The 20,941-nt window shown below is 36.9% G+C and overlaps 1 protein-coding gene across 1 annotated transcript in view; it reads left to right on the top strand.

Annotated features, from left to right (window-relative positions):
• The window catches only part of ATRNL1 (attractin-like 1), a 548,413-nt gene that overhangs the window by 474,353 nt on the left and 53,119 nt on the right, over positions 1–20,941 (top strand). Inside the window, exon 28 of the mRNA XM_009325920.1 lies at positions 19,661–19,775. Coding sequence (XP_009324195.1) covers positions 19,661–19,775 — 115 coding nt within the window. The remainder of the gene's footprint in view (positions 1–19,660; positions 19,776–20,941) is intronic.

Genomic DNA, 20,941 nt, shown 5'->3' with positions numbered 1-20,941 from the left:
TCCTGCTTCTACTCACTGTTTAATCTAAATCTTGCAAGCGGTCTTGATTATAGTGTCTGTCCATGTGTCCTGCCACTAGAATAATAAACTTCCCCAATGACAATTATGCCATACTCTTGGCATACCCTTGTGGGAAAACTGTCTCCAGAAAATTGGTAAAATTGTGTTTCAGTGTCCCCAGTTTATGGGAAATTGGATCCAGGACTTATACATCCTGGCTGAGTACTTTAGCTTAAAGATTGTTATGCAAAAGGCATGTAATATATCAATTTTTAACATGAGGTAACATACATTTTTAACAAGTCAGACCCCTGCGTAGGGTTTAGATCGTGATGAGATGCCCCTCCTTAGGCAGTGTCAGCAGGATACAGGTAATAACTAAACACTTAGCACCAAATGAGGACCTCTTCTTTGCATGGAGACAGCTTAAGTGATCAGAATGGTTTCTGACCCAGATGGAAAAGCTAAGTGAGTTGATGGACCATCCAAGGTAAAGCTGCATAGAAACACAGGCAAGAAAATTTTGTTGCTTAAATTACATGTCTAAATTCTGATTAAGTCTGGGGCATCAGGGAACCATGGTAGATCTCATCCCTGTAGCAGTAGTCTTGTGTCCCCTAGGAAAGTGCCTTGATTAATATGCTATAAATTAGTGTCTTACAGGTGATCCATCCCACTTGGAAGGAATTAAATAAATATTCATCAACAGTTAATGTTTGTCCATCATATGGTGGTATGGCATGCACCGAGGCTGTGGGAGACACAGGCGCAATTCCTTATTTTTAAACAAACAAAGCAGGACTTTTATCCTTATTTCTCACATTCTTGGTAGAAGTGTTCCTGCAATTATTTGGCCTTGCCTCTATCTTCTCTTACTCCATTTTCAACACACAACTAATTTTTTTTTATAGGAAAAAAATTGTAATTTTTATTTTACTAGCCACGCTGCATACTTGTGATTATCTGCTTGCACATGTAAATTAACTGATTGGAAGAAAACCTGTCTGATTTGTATTGCAATAGATATCATCATGACATTGAACTGAATGTAGAGACAGGAAATCTACATGCAACAAGAGAAATGACTTTCAGCATTTGGAAATATTAAACCAGATATCTCTAAAAGAATACCATCATGCGCTTTCATACCTTCAAATCTTTCTTAAGAGCTGCCCAAACAATATAATAGGCAGGTCTCAAACCTGTAAAGCACTTCACTATGGGCTTATTCATAATCAGTGTCCATTTTCTTACAGGTTATCACACTAGTACAACATCAGGTGGTTGAGTGATGTTAAGTTCAATGTGGCAGATACAGTTCAATCATTTGTTTCAATTTGGGAAGCTGAAATTAGGTTGTAATTAGCTGCATCAGTTCATTTTGTTTTGTTACTCTGACCTGACCACTACGGCAGAATATGAATTGCATGGCTGCAGTTTTTAGAATGAGCTAGCTGCCAAGTCTTTGATTTTAGTATTGATTATGAATAATTTAAAATGTATATCCTAAAGATTTACAAACCATATCCTATGAAGAAACTGAAAGGTCTATAGATAGTTTAGAGACTTTATGAATCAACATTTAAAATTTTGTATTTGGTATTTAATATACTGAAAACACTAATAAAATAATAAACTTTGATTTATTGCTGAATATTTCACAGTAAATACTTAACTATTGAATATATAATTATATTCCTTTACATTAAATAAATTCTATTAACATAAGAACTTATAAGGCCTTTGGAGATAATGTAATACAACTTCTTAAAATTTGGGATATTTTGAATTTTTAGAGAAATGGTAGTGGCCAGCTGTAAAAAAAAAAAAAAATCATATAATCTTTTAGCCTTAATTCTTCAACATTCAAAAAACTGAGCATGTAAAAATCTTCCCCCCTAATCATTATATATTGCGGAGACATTGATGGTGAAGTCATCAGATGCCTGTGCATACTGGAAGCTGTAGAACCTTGGTACCATCAAAAAAATAGGAACTAGAAATATACGCCATAAAAAAATGCATTATCTATTAAATGCAAATCAGACAGTAAAAATGGTCCCTGCTAGATGAAATTAAAAACTCAGAAAATTTTACACTCCAGTTTTCTATTTTTCAGCATTATGCAGTTGAATTGATGGAAGCTAAGGCACTGGTTTTAGATCCAAAGTATACAAAAAACTAGTACGAGAGGAAAAATTTCACATTTCTTCTCTAAATTACTTCTTTTTCTAAAATGCATAATGTATTTAGAGTGCATAATTGTGTGATGTCAGTTAGTGTTATGCCTTCTTCAGCATGACTTGCATAAGCTCTGACATTCAAGAATAATGTGGCCTTCCTAAAGTGATATTCATTGAATATTTTCATCTTTTATATGTGTGTGAGCAAGAGTTTGGGAGGACTGCATTAGTCATAAATGAGCGATATATGAGTTATATAGATCACACCAAACAACCATCAATAAAAGCTCTGTAGATCGCGTTGCCATACATTATGCATATGCCACATGTTTCACAGCAGAAAAAAACAGAAATCAAAAACTGTGGTGCGGGTTTAGTTCTTGTATTCTTAGATTATAAAGCTAAATCCTTCATTTGTATCAGTCTAAACTTGAAGTCCTGAAGCAGGTGCTGTGTATCTCAGCGGAAAGCTGTAAATCTCCCAATTTAGGTTATCCAACCATTAGGTTGTCTAACCCTGCCTGAGATAGCAGGCCCAAAAGTGCTCACTGGTGCTAAATGAAATATGAAGCATATATATCATGAGCTTTTAGATTAATTCCAGATCTTAAGAACAGAAAGTGCCTTGGGATTTTGAGTTAGGAACAACTATTACAAAATGTATTTAGATATTTTTCCAGTCAGACTAGGTCTCCAAAAGAGTGGTTTTTTTAAGTATGGAACAGGTGAACAGAGGTGTGCAATGGGTTATATCTGACACAACAGGTATGATAATGGCCTGTGTGGGGATACAGGAGAACATTAATTTAATCGTTTGCATGTACATGGTAATTGAAAGGAAAGACAGCAGTAGGTGCCATATTTAAGAATCCTGGTAACATGTTTTTAGATTATTTGATGAGTTTACTTTCAGAAGAATCTGGAAAATTGCAAAGAGATGTCTCATGTTATACAATCTGTTGCAATCAATATGAAATAAATGTGCTATAACAAAACTGGATTTTGAGGGAGAGCACTGAGTCAGAGAAAAGTGGAACTGCAGAAAAAGGAAGATGAAAGTCCTCAGGGTAGATCTCTGATTTGTGGCTCTGCTTTCCCCCTTCATAGATTTCACACACCACCACCACCCCCCCAACTTTTGGTGATTAACAAGTTCAATTTATTTCTTTATTTTCTTTTCAAATCCTAATAATCCTGCTCAACTCCTAAAGACTATATAGTAGGGATCTAATTACATACAAGTGCTGTCCAGAAAACAGTTCTAACAATTGGAGAATTAAAGACAAAATAAAGTGCTTCAAATATAAGACTCACAATGATCCCTTGCTGAAATATGGTGGAAAGCATAAAATATTATCACTGAGATGTTAGCACTAAATCAAAATGTGAATATGGCCTCTAAAGTCATATAATGCCAAGTTACGTGGATTCTGTCATGTTTTCTGCTCACATGACATGCTATGTAAGAGCAGTCACTTCCATGTACATATTTTGTGCAGATGGTCCTGTATTTGTGGTCATCACACAATCTTCTTTGGTGTGGATTAACAGGAATGTACTGAACAGAATAGGGAAGGATGAGAAATAGATACAATGGGAGAACTGGAAGTGCCTCAGAGTAGCTGTAATCCTTTCCATATGATTTAGTGACACCCTTGATCTGCTTCTGTGTGGTAAAAATGAATAATGCCTACTGACACACATCAGTAAGTTATCTGCTTGTAAAAATAGAGAAGATGGTTTCCTTTCGTGCTAGAAATTGCTCTTAAGTATGGACAATAATTTAGTAATGTGGTCCATAACAGCATACTGGGAATGGGATACATATAAATATATAGTGCCTTAAGTATAAAATGCCATGCATGTTATAATAAAAAAAGATATCTGCATTGCATTGGCATGCTCAAATGAGCATGCTCCCCAGGAGGCAGTGAGAGACAAGATTTATTAGGAAGGTTAGTTACCCTGCTTGAAGCTGTTCAGAAACTCCTGTGGTCACTGCAGAGTGTAGAAAGTGCTACAGTATAGAATTAGGTAGGTGGCAGCTTTGAAAACAACATTAAAGGAAAATAACTGATAAACTTATTGATTAACAACTCAAAAACATGAAAGAACTTTCTAGCGGGTGACCATTGGTGTTCTGGAAGACCAGGATCTTTGCAAATGCTCAGAATAATGTGCCTTTCTTTTGGGGGGAAAAAAATCATTTTTATCTGAGGAAGTAATTTTATTTTTAAAGACTGTCTCCCTATCGCTTTCATCCTAGGAAGGTATGATCTTCATTATCCTCACTTCTTATAGCTATGGAATACACAATTCTTAGTAGTGCTAAAGCACCAGGTGCTTCATGGGAGAAACAGACACCTGCAATTTTTGATGCTTTCTCATAATAACAATTACTCAATTAGAGAGAATCCTGTGATCCGCAATCTAGATTGAGTCACTTGTCTTTTTTTAGAGTTACTTTCTGTATATTGAGAGAAGTCATACATTTTCAGCAGGGCAGAGTGGTAGCGTAAGGCCCTTACTGGCCTTTGCTAGCTCACAATAAATGGCTGAACCCTGTTACTGAACGCTATGGAATACACAATTCTTAGTAGTGCTAAAGCACCAGGCGCTTCATGGGAGAAACAGACACCTGCAATTTTTGATGCTTTCTCATAATAACAATTACTCAATTAGAGAGAATCCTGTGATCCGCAATCTAGATTGAGTCACTTGTCTTTTTCCAGTTACTTTCTGTATATTGAGAGAAGTCATACATTTTCAGCAGGGCAGAGTGGTAGCGTAAGGCCCTTACTGGCCTTTGCTAGCTCACAATAAATGGCTGAACCCTGTTACTGAACAAGGGTTTATTTACAGATGGTTAAATAGGGACCTAACTGAATCTTTTAGAAGGACAGGTGCAAATTGATTAACATCTATAACATCTGCATGAGCAGCCATTAATAAGAAGCTCTTACAAGAAAAAATGAAGTAATATAGCCAATTAACACCTTCAGCTTGCTCAGTAGTTCACTGAAAATTAGGAAACTCAAATAACCAAAACCAGGCAAACTGGAGGAAAATTATAACTATACAAAGAGGCCTTTAATGTGGACATGAAAAATTGTTTTAAAAATACAAATAAAATGTAAAAATAGAACTCAATAATAAAAGAGATCGAATGGATGAGATGTTAATCCCCCAAATCAAGTTTGTCATTATGTATGTGTTCAGATACTTCCCATAACGGAAGGTTACACAAAGATAATTTTTTTTTCTTAAATGAAGAAAAATATTCATCTATGGTTTAAGTTATATTACTTATGGTAAATTCATAGAAGTTTGAATAAGGACAAAACCAACTGGAATGTGAAGGGCAAAGATTGCTTGAGCAAAGAGTGTTAGCTGATAAACAGACCAAAAAAGATAGTGTTTGGAATTGCAAATTTCAACACTAGGTGATTCTGCAAAAACAAGGACTTTACAACAATCAGAACTGGAAGTCATCCAGAAATGTCACAGCAGAAGAATCAGCAACAGGGAACTGGAGAGAATAGAAACCATTCTGGCAATTTATGATCAAAGAAAACTAAAAGACATCTACGGAATTCTTAAATATATTGATGGCTCTAGAACCTCTTAGTGCAACTCATTTCAATAGACATTTGGGGAATTATGAGAAACTGCTCTGTCGGGGACTGAGGTTTTCAAGATAATGTCTCTTTCAAGGTCTTTGACATAGTTTTTATTATGCTTAGATTTTTGCTTCAACATAACATTCCAGAGATTTCTGATAGCGCAAATAGAAATAATGACATGTACTTGTGTGTTGTCCATCTGCATGTATGTATAAATGCATATGTATTTTATTTTGTTACATTATGTGTCCTCTCTACATGGAATACAGCAAGAAAAAGCTAGGAAAAATTAAAAAAAACAAACAAACACCCTTAGCAAAGCTAAGTTGCTACACATAAAGGGGAATGGGTTCGGCTTGCTATAGGCAGGTACTGAAGGTTGCCCTAAGTCACCGTAGCTGTAAATGGCAACTTGCTCAATTAAGCTGGGAAGTAGGAGGCAGTCAGATTTGTTGCTAGCTGTTGTAATTCCTTGAGGGCCTCTATCCAGAAGTCCTGGCATGCTTTGGCCATGTTAGGCTGTGCTATCTATAGTTATCTACAGCTATCTATAACTTCTCCACCATGGAGAAAACATGACCTACTTCACAGACATACAAAATCTGTTCAGATGTTCTGAGTACAGTGCATAGGTAACTGCCATTTAAAAGACAGCTTGTATGTTCCCAGATCCCTTAATCTTCCTGTAACTGCAGCATTTGACTACAGCATTTAACTACAGCACTCTCCTCTCTGGGTGTTGGTCCATCAGGACATGTGCCATGCCTTAATTGCATTCTTTGTATTCAGTCCCACACAGTCACTTCTAAATTGTAGCTCTGTCTTCATAAAACATGCCTGCTTTGTCTGTGAGCTATTGCTTTGTCTGTGACCTGTTTCCAGAATATCCTTTGCCACACATTTCTCACACTTAGAATGTTTTACAGATTTTTTTTATTTTATTATTATCTTCAACATACTGTTGCAGACAGCACAAATCACCATAACTAAAACTTTTTAACCGGCTCCTTAGTTGTGCTCTTTTGCTTAATACTTTCCTCACTATGGCAGTATTGTGTGTTAAAATAGATACCAGTGGCACATGTAGTTCCATACAGCCATATATTCTTATGGAATTCTAGTCGTGCTCTGATTGTATCACTGTATTCTAAAACAGATTTGTTCTACAATAATGAAAGGCAGGAATCTTCAATGTTACCTGAGTCAAGGCCAAGTTTTAAATTAAATTGTAAGCCTTGGATACTACTGGTATTAGGAAAAAATGTTAATTGTCCCACATCTCAAAGATAGCTGAGCAGTTTCTGAAAGACTTGGGCAAAATTGTCCTGTTTGAACAGAAACAGAGTATAGAAAGTTAAAGGACATTATGAGCACATGACAATAAGTTGAGAATGAAAACAGCTTTGGAATTTTCATTATAACAATCAGAAGTTGCTACCATACCTGTCTTGAACATCTCTATATTCTGAAATATTAGTAACATTTTATCCTTTCTAAGGATTTCTCTGTGAAAGGAGACAGAAAAGCCTCAGGGAAGGAATATGTCCAATATCCACATGATGCATTCATTCTGTCATAAAATTCCTTCTACTTTCCTTGCATAGCCTTAAATACAGTTTTCCTTTCCATGTGTTATAATAACAAGTCAGCTTTCACCTGCTTAACTTCAAATGGAAGTTTGCCCTGTTATCTGTATCTGGGTAGTTGAAGTGTAGCAAGAGAGAGAGGTGGTTAAAATACCAGGCCCAGGTTGGGCTAATGGGTCTTCACCTGCTCCTTCCCACTGGCACAGGCTGTGGTGTTTCTAAGTCACCTTGGCAGTGATGGCTGTGACCTGCTCCAGCCCTCTTCCCTGGGGATGCGCTCAGGGTCAGGGATCCTGCACTGCTGGAGTCCCACTGATGTCACTGGAACCAGGATTCAAATTGTTACTCCTCTTCTAGTATGGTTAACAAATAAAACAACAAGGCTGAACTTCTGGTTATGATATGACAAGCCGTTGAAAGATGCTTTCTGAGTGACGCACGGGCTTCACAAAGTCTACTAAGAATGAAGAATGGTTTAATTGCTAAAGAGGCTGAGGCTGGCATTTAGTAACCACTGCTGGTTTTGTGCTGCTGATCTAACCACAGGAATTAGCAGTGGGTTCCTGTTTTTCACTGTTGCTGAACAGGGAAACACTGATTTGAGTGGCTGCCCACAGGAGGGGGGAAATGAAACAGGCGGGAGTTTAGTGCTGGATGAGTACAGTGTGTGTCATTTTATGGATGGCTGGTATTGTGTTACACTGTCTTTTAAGACCTATAGAAATCCTGTCTTGTAGTTACTATTGAAAGCAAATAACCAGAAAGAAAATATGTGCAGTTGATAACTTAGTGTGGGATGCAGCGTAATGCAGACTGCTGTAGTTACAGTGCAGGCTAATAAAGAAGTGTTTGTTTGGAATATTTTACAAAGCTTGGTTTCTATAGTAACAATCATCATGAATACTTTCAGCTTCAGAAATAACATCTGCTTGATGACTGATCTCAAATCTCAACCCTTGTTTAAGTAAATAAGATCCTGCTCCTTCTGCTTATTGTATTAGTCAGTGGCATTTGATATGGGATGTTTATTTCCATGGAAAGAGCACCGTAAGACTGGGAAAGGTATTGGGAAGGGGTGGGGAATGGGAAGAGGAGTCAGAAAACAATGGTGAAATGCAAGATTTCCCTCGTTAGCCTAACAGTACTCGCTGTTAAAATAAATTAGAGTTTACATATAGTACAAAAGTAAATGTGTTACACCATTCTGTTGAGTGAAGTACAGGACAAACATTACTCTGTTTTACTCTTGGCAGTGGATTAAACTCTACGCATAAAATTAGGGGAAGAGAAATCATTTGGTTAGATATGAAAAATATATGAGATGGAGTAGAGAGCTTCAGGGAATGCAAGGATTTGAAGCAAACTCCAATGAAAAGTTCACAAATCTGTGAATTTTCAAGGAAACTCTTTAAAAAAGATGGTAAATCTGCTGTGAAAATAGTATGTCTTTTGGAGAAAAGATGTTTCAAGCATCGTCACTGCTGCTAAATTTTACAATGTAAAATTTAAAGTGAGAACATTTTCTGAAGCAAAATAACAAGCTTTTCTGTCCTTTCATGCAATAAGGATTGGGACTATAGAATTCAACATGAATTATTTTTGTTGGTGTGACTGTGTACCATCTTACTGAAGAAAATAATAAAAATATAAATATAAAATAAGTAGAAGTTCCTGCTGTGCCCTAGGAAACGCACATGGAACAGAAGTGTAAGCTGAGCTGGACTATGTTTCCATACTACTCATTTTCAGTTAGCAGTGCTGAAGGGGGTAAGCAGGCTTGGAATATGGTACTTTCTAAAAAAGTAACACTTTCCATGCAAGTGCAATAAGTAAGTGGGATTCAGCAAATCCAAGTTCAACAAATACTTTATACAGTAGATCTTTGCTGGTTTAGTAAAAATTATGCAGGTTTTGTAATATTTTAAAGGAGCAGTCTTTTTCCTATTTTGTTATTAAAAAAACCCTGCCTCTTTTTTTTTAAAAACTCCATCAGTTTTGTTAAGCTAACATGAATAACATGCTTAATTTCATTCATGCAAGTAATCCTGTTTGCTTTAATGCAACAGTTTTTCCAACCACTAATTCTCATATGTGTCATTATTTGTCAGATTAGATCCTGTAAGTTTCATTTCTTGTGCATTTTCAGCGAAGTTCCTAATATGTTTGTGACCACTGTAAGTAGTAACAGTCTTGATGGGGAGCATCTTGGAAAGCAATATTAAGTGATAACACTTGAGTTTATTTGCAGGATTTTTCAAGGATACCATTAAAAAATTAATAATATAGTGTCAGATTTGCAGCTGGTATAAATCAACATAGTTCTGCTGTTACTCGAGTGTTGTGCTGAATTAGGCAGCTGAGGATTATCTCACCGATATTTGAAATTTGAATTAATTAATAAGATTCAAGTGAAAAACTGTACCCAATTATGCTTTCAAATTGGTGAATGGACAAACTAGGTGATGGAGGTCCTCAAGAGAGGAAAATGAGAGACGTATCTTGCAACACCTTTAAAAAGGTCCGGTTTGTGCTTTCACAGCCTTGCCAGCCTGCCCTCTCCCTTTCCACCTCGTTGGCAGCAACTACTGCCAAAACTGCTAGTCAGTTTAACACATGCTGTTGCTACTACTATATAATAGAGCAAAACTAGGTTCCCTTTCGCTGTCATGACATAGCTTTTCTTTGGAATAGAGAAGTCTTGTATTGTTGTTTCTTCTGGCTGCTGGAGCAGCTACAAATTGATCCACAGTATCCACACATAGTCACTAGGATGAAAACTTCCATAGACTTAACAAATCTTAAGTAGTGGGATAATTTGTTTCAGAATGTTTTTGGCTATGGTGTACACATTTTACAGCTGTCCTTGGACCATGGTAAGGACAATCAAAATAAAAGCTATGTCATGCTTTCAGGTGTTTGGTTCATGTCTTCCCTACATTGAGTAGGCTGTGATCTGTGTAAGTTGTCATGATAGAAAGTAATTTGTTATTCTGGTGCCATTAGCATTTTTTCCTGCGTTAAGAATATTGCCAAGTTTGCACTTTAATCCCTTCTGCCGACAGCTAGTTTTCACAATGTGCCTTGATTTAGTTCTCTTTTTTATTGTTACGATTCCAGGTATAAATGTTTTAATTTATCATTCACTAGACATCCTGCATGTGGCCAGGAGGTTACAAAAGAACTTTAAAAAGCATTGCTGAAGAAAAGTTCACTAAAAGTGTATTTTGGATGACATATGGTGTACTATATTTCTTTCCAATTTTGCAAGAAATGCAAAATACAGCATAATAATTTCAGGACACTTGCCTTTCCTAACCCTCAAGTCTGGCATAGATCTCCTAAATAATAATCAAAACTTTCCTGTAATGACTCTAGGATGCTGCACAGCTACACGAATGAGATCTCTGTGGTCACAAAAGCCACCTTTTAGTCAGAACTTTTGACTTTGCCCGAGATTCATTGTTGCAATGACAGACTGAAATTTTGTGATCCACCCTGAGCAAAGGATAGCCCAAGTTTATCCACCTCACGGACATTTCAAAAATCTGTAGCTGACTTGGTTTGCTTGCTCCTGACGAAAGTAACCTGTACTGTGCTCATCCTTAGCTCAGCATTCCCCTGCCTGCCACCACAGCCACCCTTGTTAGCCTGCAAGTTAGGCAGAATTTAAACTGCGCCTAGTACTTCCTCTTTCCCACCCTGAAAAGTAAGTAGTGACTCTGGAGGGACCATGTCCTCTTTTGCCAGGCAGTCTGGGGTAAAGTGATATACGGGAGTGACGATGTGGTCTTAAGTGATCAGCCCAAGTTCAAACAGTGATGGACTGTCAGTAATTTGTCACAGTGAAATGTGAGTTTTTATAGACAAGAGCCTTTAAGGTTGAATTGTGAAGGAATAACAGGATTCTCCACTTCTTGTTTCTAATCCTTGGAGATCCAACAGATATACCCATCTGGGAAACAAATGCCCATTAGCATTACTTCACTGCACAGCACCACTTTGACTTACAGAATTTGAAACAGCAGTAGGAAGAATTTACAGGAAAGTATCTGGGGATACATGATGCTTGGTATATGCCACAGACATAGGGTCTCAGGTGTTTTTCCCAACAGGATCTAGCTAGCTGCTGCCAAGATACATTTCTTTCACAAACTGGACACTAGCATTGCCAGCCTTTAATCAGACTCATACAGCTTAATAGGGGAATGTTCTGGAGGCTCTTGGGGATACCTCTGGCAGTAATCCAGTACAACTACTACACACACCATCCGCTGTAAGTTATGTTCAATATTTTCCAGAGTAACCTGAAATAACTCTTATTAGTGGGAAAGATGGAATAGTAAAGTATTTAACAGTATGAAGAGACAGGAAAGCACATACACGGACACACAGAAAAAGAAATGAAATGCAACGTGCCTTGCAGCTACCTGATAGTTTGATTGAACTTCAATGTCTTCTGTTCTGTTCAGCCACTTGTGAAAGCCAGGAAAACTGCAGGATGGTTCACGCTAGTGTCACAGTTCAGAAGAAACAACCTCTAGGCAGTAGGATGAAAGCTGAATAAGAAACCTGACTAGGAGTTCTTTCTGGAAGCCCCATTGAAAATAAATGCATCTGCAGGTGTTTCTCGTAGCTTTGTCCTAATAAATCAGTTTTAATCAGAATGTCAAGTCATAACTCTCTTGCTAATGAAATGCTATATGACATAGTATTAGGCTTTGAAATGAAGCCTCTTACTAGATTAACTGAGAGTAACTTTGTTGCAAATAAATATAGTTCTTGTAATAAAAATATGGCTCTTCTGAGCATAAACACTTTCAGATTAATACATAAATTTTACATCAGTACATAACCTTTGATAACTAACAACCACATTCTACTCAGAAAAGACTGCAAAAAAGAATGCAGCCTATCACTGCATATTGATATAGTTGAGATAGAGAGGTAAGACAATAAATTGAAGGATAACAATGTGTTTTGCTCACTGGGGCCATAATCACAGCTTGGTAATCATAGGGTGTTCTTTTTATTGTTAATTCCCACTGGTTTTCTTATGGAAAATAAGGTATCAATATATTCTAAGATTTTCATGGCTATTTTGAAACAAGGAAATTAACTGAGATTTATATTCTGCTAAAACAATGGGGCAAAATTACTGTGGAATGATAATTCACTATTAAAAAAACTCTAATAAGAAATGTTAGTATAATTTTGGTCAGGTTGCCTTTTATTATAAATAAGCCTGTTGGTCTCAGTTCCATTGGACACTATAGAAATTTTCAGGGAAAACTGGTTCATTCTGAAGGTCGAGTAGAGTTGATAGAGTCCTCCCAGTAAATCAGTGCTGGCTGGATGACTCAGTCGCAGAAGCGAGGTGGTTACCTCAAGTCTCTTTTAATATAGGTGGAAGAATTGTAACATACTCCAAAATGTTCTCCAGCTTTTGCTGCTGTAGGTAACGTGTTTATGTACCTCGCATGGGTTAGTGGGACCTCATTAACCAAAGTTAGAAATCACTGAGAAGTCCTCAAGCAAAAGTAGGTGCAGTTTAGAAGCCCAAAGCGTTGAGGACACTCAGGCTCTGGGCCATTCTTGTAGGTTTAGGTGAGGTAAAGCTTTCCACTCACTAATTGCAACAGAGGAACTTTACGGGATGGATTAAATGAAAATCTTTAGTGGATGCTTATAGTTTCAGTAAAACCCTAGGGTCATATGAAGAACTGGTGTTTCCTATGCCAGTCACAAAGCAATGTTCAGAACTCCAGCCTTGCTTATTTATTCTGTTGCGGTATTTCCTAAAGTATATTTCTCCTGGCACACAAATGATGTTTGGTGAAAGCTTTTTTTTTTTTTTTCCTGTTGCACTGTCATTAAGGCAATTAGTTATTGAATAAATCTGTGGAGAAAATTGTCAAAACTCTTGGGTGGGTTGGAAGCTCATACTCAAAAGTATGTTAATGAGTGTTAGTTAATATGTACCCAACATTTAGAATAGCAATGCAGTATAACACTGATAGTCTAAGAAAACAGCAGTACTGATTACAGTTCTTGTTTGCCTTAGTTTCAGCACTCTGGAAGAAGTGCCAGGTTCTCCTTAGGGCAGCAGCGGGTGCTGTCAAAGTGGTAGGCTTCTGCTGGGAGGAGCAGCCAGCGTTTCTTTGTTCTGCTGACATTAAAGTTGGTTTTGAGTCTCTTGGCAAATGACCATGGAGAAAATCAGGTGGGGATAGGATGGAGTTTGGCTACAGGTGGGAGTCTCCCATCTCCTCCTCTTGCCAGGGTAGCTGTGCTAGGGACATTTGAAGTTTCTCCAGCAAAATTGCCAAAAAAGCCCCTACCAAATGACATCAGTGGAATTCTGTGAATTTGAGAGGATGAATTTTATTTTCTTCCTTTGCGCTGCTGAAAAGTCTGCCTTTACTGCACTGAAAATGGTCAGAGCAATCACAGCATTTTTACTCTGCATCTTTAATTATGGGTCAGAGTATTTCAGCTCAAACAAGCATTTAGTAAAAGCAAAATAGGAAAACCAGGATTAATCCTCCTTCCATGAAGAACAGAGCTACCTCTGCTTTCAACCGTGTTTTAAAAGAAAGTGGCCACAACTGTATTGTAAAAATCTAATTTGGTAAGCATGTTTTGAAAACAGCTACCTAGATCAAGCTCTACATCCAGGGCAGCTGCAGGCATGCCAGTGAATCCTGAGTGGGTTTAGTGGGTGTAAGAGAGACCAGGGTGTGCCTGGGCTGGTAGAGGAGAGCTTCAGCTGTTGGGAAATTTTTAATATTGAAACTGAGATTAACAGGGTTTTGAGGCTTTTGAGTTTGCATGTAGGTATCTAAATTTGACCAAAATCCAACTTAGGTACTCAAGTGCTTTTCTGGATCTGAGACTTGATTATCACAAATAAATCAAGAAACTCAGAAAATAAGCAAAGAATTCAGGAAAAGAACCTGAAGCTGCGAGAAAATGAAGATGTGAATACTTGTAATAGAACTGTCTAAATTTTACATTTCCTCCTTTTCTACATTCTTTACCTCTTCAGAGGACACAGTCTTGTTTCTTTTCTTTTCTGCCCTCTGAAGTCTTGCACACTGAACTCCAGAAAAGTGGCTGTTTACATTCCGAGTCTGGTACTAATCCTGCCACAACAACAGATTTGATTATTTGTTTATTTGCCAAGCCATCAAGCTTAGTTTATGTGGAATTCACCAGATTAATTCTGGTTTAATAATATGATTAAAAACAAAGTTTATATTTGCATCATTTATTACTAAATCAAAAAATATAAATCAAGCTGTTTTTTTAAGAAGAGATGAAATTTTATTTATAATGAATTCTCGTAAGTAGTACTAAGACCATTTTAGTTATAAAACATTACAGTGATTAATGCATAGTTGTTTACATTTTAATACTTGATTTATATATCAGATCTGTATTTGTGCACACTGTCAAACTTTATTCTGTTCTTGTCAAAATACTTATTACTGCTGACAGGTGTAACATGCTCACATTAATCCTTAATTCCTTGATTCAATTTTCTAATTGCTTTTTTGGCATGAGTTTGGAGCCATTTAGTCTTACGTAATCTATTTGTCTTATGGTATAATAATGCACTTTTAAAAATTGGATGCACCTAACTTAGAATGCTGAACAGAAAATATATATAGATATTACTTAGTACTGAAAATCCAAAGTTTTATAGCACTTCCGTGAGACACCACTTCTTGGAATACAGATAGAGCCAAAACACTTTACACTTTTCATCTTCCCGTATTCACAGTATTAAATATTTTCATTGATAGAGAAGAATCGATGCTAAAGTTTCAGTGCATTTCCCCCAGAGAGGTTCTAAACCCTTACAGCAGATCCATGAACATCCCTTTAGTCATCATTGTGTTCTCCTGCTCTTCTCCCATCTTCATGTCGCTGCCTTCTGTTGCCCGTCCTGCCCACTGAGAGTGACAGAATATACTTCCCAGCTGCTTCTTGGTCTGGACTCTTAAAGCTGCTCATCTGTGTTATTCCTAAACAGCCAAATAACACAATGCAAGATTTGCTGGGTTTTTAAATACTTAAATAAACCTGTTTTGTTACTCTCTTGTCATTATAAAGCAGATGTGCTAAGTTACTTAGAAACAAATATTTTTAATTCAGGTATGAATATGGTGTATACTGACATATGTTTTTATGCCAGTAATGGTAGTATTGTCATCTGTCCTATGTATAGGGAAAAAAAAACCAGCCAAAATTTATTTCTTATAGAAACATATAAAGGGTGAGCAAAGAATCTGCCCAAAGCTCGATAATTCCTCACAAAGTCACCCAGGCAGCTGGACGTTAGTTTTTGCTTAGATCTTTGTAGGATTTTCAGAAAAAAATTCTAGAGAATGGAGAACCTTTTCTCTGATAAAAATGTGGGACCCCAGAAAGATGACTTCTAATGCTTGTTTCCTGTGAATACATATATGACTGCACATTTAAACTGTGGATAAAACCTTCTCTCTCTCTCTCTCTCTCTCTCTCTCTCTCTCTCTCTCATTTTTTAAGTCTCTGGTTTATTCCCTCCCCTCTCCACTTTTTTCTGCTTTCTATATCCACTGACTTATTCTTCCTTTCTCGCTATCAATAATAATATATGCTCTTTCACCCTTTTATTCCCTCCTGGTTTTCTTCTCCTTTCTTTTCCACCTTCCCAACTGACGTACCTCTCTGTCATAGTGTGCATAAGAAAGGGAATATGAGTACAAGGTTGTTTAATAAAGAAGTGTTTGTTTATTCTGTCTTCCACTGATAAAGTTTTATTAACTCTGTGATTGTCATTTGTGCTTTTTGGCAAAAACGTAAGTCACTTTCTGTACGGGGGGGGAAAGATAATTCTAGCAAGTAAATCATGGTAGCTAAGTGCTTTGGGCAAACAAATGTGTACCTTATCTCTTCCAAAAAACCCGTGGAAAATGCGTGATAAATGGCACATTTCAGAGAACATGTTATGTCACTGTGAAATAACTTTGATTCATGGTTATGTATTTATCTTTAAACAACTGACAAACCTCAGGGTATCTAAAGTATTATCATTTGCTCTGTGCTTCCGTGGCTTTTTGCTAGTGAATCTGAATGATGTGAGGTAAGATAAGACATCTGCTTTTTCAGTCATAACGTTCTACAAAGAACAAATAAGCACAAATAGAAAATTCTCACTGTATTTGATTTTTGGATGAAGTCCTCTGAAAAATATTTATCAGAAATAATTTCGTCCAATTGTGTTTTGAAAAGCATTAGTATAAACTTCAAACAGAAAAGGATGGGGCCTGTTAATGAAAGGTTTTATATTACACAGCAATAGAAAATATCATCATTTTGATTTATAATAAAGTAATTATTCACCAAATTAAAAGGCATAATAGTTAATTTGTTCCTTTCAGTTGTGTGTCTGCATAAACTGTATTCTGAATAACATTTTAAAATGAAGATTTCATTTTGTCTGCCTTTCCAAATAGAAAGGAAACATGTTATTTGATTTGCCATTGTGACAAATCAGGAAAGATGACTTAAATGCTCTATTGCTTGCATTAGTAACACCAACTCTTTTAATCGCAAATGGTATATAAGGATTCAGGCGCTGTTGTTCTAGTGTATAGTGGAAGACTGTCCATGACACCCCATGCGATGGTATTTATTTGTAAATCTATTTGCCATATTAGTGAGTGCACAAGAGTCACTGGCTAACCACCTCCACAATTTATGGCACTCTGTCCATGGGCATGAAGAGCACCTGGTCTTCTCTGTTCACAGCTCCTGCTGCAGGAACTTGGCTAGAGCTGGAAAGTCTATTTTGCACTGAAGATGCAGGAGCAGGGCCAATGCAGGGTGCAGTAGGAGGCACGGAGCTGAAGTGAGATGAACTTAACTGGCATGGAGCTGCATCCCTGTCTGAATGGTTGGGGAAGAGAGATATAGGTAGAAGTGCTGGAATGAAGGGGCATGTATTTAGGTCCAACAGGAGGTGTGATAACAGTGCATGACATGTGGGGGTGGGAAACCTTAGATTTTGACAGTCGAAAGTGCAACAGGAAGGAGTGAGTGAAAGCATGTAGTAGTGGGAGAAGTAAGCAGAGATGTCTACACCAGATTGCTGTCAGTGCTGGTATGTTATATTATATTATTCTATGCCTACACTTGTCTGATGAGATTTAAACTGCCCAGGACACAGACTGGCTGCTAATCTGAATGATACCATGAAGACCCTTTTCTATATTAAACGTTATGATCAGAAGAATTACCATTATTTTTGCATGTTTTTTTACACTGCCCTTCAACATATGTAAGTCAAAGAAACCTTAATAAGAAAATTTTCCCACACCTTTCTTTTCCAATAATCCACTGGTACTATTTTTGTGCATGTGCAGTCAATGCTGCTAATATTAGTAAGGTTCTCACTCTGTTTTCCCCCTTTTCTGCATTGCTTTTGGTATAGAATCATATCGTCCAGCAGTGCCTGTCTCAATGTTTTGCTGCTAATAGATCAACGGAAGTCAACAGACATACACCAGCTTACACAAGTTCAGAATCTCTTCTCTTCATCTGTTCCTTTGGCCTGTATTGAGCCAATACATTACAAAAAAATTATTAAATGCTACAAATCCAGCACACTCAGTTTAAAAATTATTTCTTATGTTGTTTCTTAAAACAACATTATTTTTAGCTGAAGCTTTTGGGGTTTTACTTTTCTGTTTCATCTTTTGGTAAGGTTTTAGTGAATAAGTTGCCATTCATTATGTCATGGCAATTTTAAAGTAGATGACATTCCTCACCCAAGTTATTTTAATGCTATCGCCTCAAATGAATCTACAGAAATGCCTTTCAAATATGACCATGAAGTAAAAGAAAAACTACATTTATCTATTGTTCGATTTATTGCTGTATTCCCTGTTTCCTTATCTTCACTGAGCAGTAATAAATGTTGGTTACTTGGAGGTAGAAAAATAGAAAATGATAATTGCTTTACATGATGGAAGCGCCTTTGTTTTCTTTATATCTAGTACTTTGCAGTGTATTTAACTTGGCTAAACTATCATTTTTCATAGTATACTTGAATCAGTTGACGTTTATGTATACATTGCATTTTGCATGTAAATGGAAAGTTTTATGGCTTTGAATTTTGAATCAAAATATCAAACTCGTATTTTGCCTTGGAACATGACAGACATTGTAAAAATTTACAAACAAAAAAAAGAAACAAATGCTTATGCTGATTTTGACCTAATGTTTTTAGAAATATCTTCAGTGCTTGACTAAATGTTTAAGCTCTCAAAAGTGAAATGCCTATCTCTTAGTGAGCACAAAACATGGAAACTTGTAAATATGGAAACATTGTAAATTGTCATATTAGAAATTTATTATTCTATGGCTTTGTAGACCGCTTTGCTTTTTTCCAGCTCCTAGTGTCCTCGGTCTTGGGAACTTGAGAACAATATGGCAGCAACCGTTTAGTTGAAAGCTAACTGCAAATTAAAAAATCTATATAGCTAATAAGAGAGAGATGCTTGGTAACAGCACATACCTCCTGCCAGCAAAAACACTATTATCATAGCTTTATATAAGACAAAGTAAGATGATAATCGCACAGGCAACATTTTCAGAGAGTTTCTAAGTTTATTTAAATATAGTAACACTGCACCTGTTTTCTGCATATGCAAAAAAATTCAAGAAGGTCCTGCCTCAAAGAAATCATTTGCTTACCAGGACAGACACAGAGAAGGCAGACTTACTGGTCTGGGAAATTCAAGAGGGATTGGCTATCTTTATATACCTGTATATGATATAGATTTGCTCTCATTTGATGGTTTTGGCATTAGGAGGGCTAGGTAATGGATGCTGTTGAAGCACAATTCTTTCACATGGGTACTTATTAGAATAGGGGAAATTCTGATACTCTCAGATACCAGTGTGTATACCAAAAGGTTTTGCCATTTTCCAAGCTTTAAGAAGCTGATATCACTAAATTTAGTGAGCTATAAAATAAAAAGCATAATTTTGTTGTCTTTATGATAATTTTGTTTTTTCTGTTTGGTAAGATTTGCAGTGTGGGCTGTTAAAGCCCATTTTTAAGTCAATTAACATGGGTAGGACGAGCTGTTTAAATGCAAAGAACTAATTAGGAAAAATATCTTTCTACTCTTACAATGAACCTTAAAATAAATTAAAGCTGTACAAGTACAAATGTAATGGAAATCTCGGACGTTACATAGCTATCTTCCTTTTTCAGGGTGCTCCTAAACCGATTGCCGTTGAGCCATGTTCAGGAAATAGAGCCGCAGTCCTCACGGTATTTTTATGTCTGCCCAGAGGATCATCAGGAGTCCCACCCCCTGGTCAGTCAGGTAAGGCTCGTGTTGGTGAGCATCATGTCTGTCATTGTTCAGCACAGTCTACTTGGACAAACACACCCACACAGATCCAAAATAATGGTACGGCAGATGAATACGAGGGACTACTCAGTCAAGTTGATGTTAAGTTTAGGACCAATGTTTAATGAGGAATTTTTGTTTGGAATTTGATGTGGTATCCCAAATAAAAAGCCCAGTGATCAAACTAGGCTGGTGTACAATGGCATGTCTGATTAGGACTTCCTGAAACAATACGCGTGTATATAGATATGCTTCAACATTCTCTTTCAGGGCAAAAAGAATTCATATGCAGCCACTTCTACGGTTTCAGTTCAAGTTGCTATAAATGAGGCTATATAGGGAATACCAGTGAGTATTCTCAGCTGAAGCTGATGTTTAGTGCACTAACTTCTAGTTAGGTTCCTTCGCACCATGAATCCCAATGCTGTGCTGTCTGGGATTCAATTAAAATATTAGCATTTCCCAGACTGCCTGTCGGATGAAACCTGGGATTGTGTGAGTGAATGTGTCTGCTTCATTAGGAAGGTGTTCACTTTGGAAGTGATCCCAGCTCATTTTAACACAGCATTTGCATTATCTGGAAGCACTTCTTGTGGCAATCTACCATATCTGATCTATGCTAGATTGTTGTACAAAACCATTACAGACATTCTTGTAAAATATTTCCTAAACAGGAGGTACCTAAATATACTTTTTTTATCCTTTAAATAATTGCCTAAAATGATATGATACAAAATGGTTATGACAACAAAGTTTAGACAGTAATGTGGGGCTGCACAGATGACCAGTTTACTACTTCAGTATTCACTGGAGTTGTTGCCAAAATGAACGCCTTTGTAATGAACAGTAAGCTGCATGGTATGTGCCCAAAATGCTCCTATAAGCCAGAAAATATACTTTAAGGCTAACTTTTATTATTAAGAGCCAAAAAGATATCCTTTTAACCTTCAAAAATCCATTTAAGAGATTAAAAAGTATTGAGTAATGATGATGAGGGCAAACTCAGTTGACTTATGTTGGAAATAAGCTCAGCTGAGTGTTCTTTCTTTTCCTTTTGGCCTGATGACTATCTGTTATTTATTTGGGGGTTTTAGTTTGGGGTTTTTTGGGGAGGGGGTTTATATTCCGCCCCCACCCAC

This window comes from Pygoscelis adeliae, unplaced genomic scaffold (genome assembly GCF_000699105.1).
Source record: "Pygoscelis adeliae isolate BGI_AS28 unplaced genomic scaffold, ASM69910v1 Scaffold4, whole genome shotgun sequence".
Classification (NCBI taxonomy): Eukaryota; Metazoa; Chordata; class Aves; order Sphenisciformes; family Spheniscidae; genus Pygoscelis; species Pygoscelis adeliae.
Note: the sequence above shows the minus strand (reverse complement) of the source record. Positions and strands in the feature narration are given on the sequence as shown.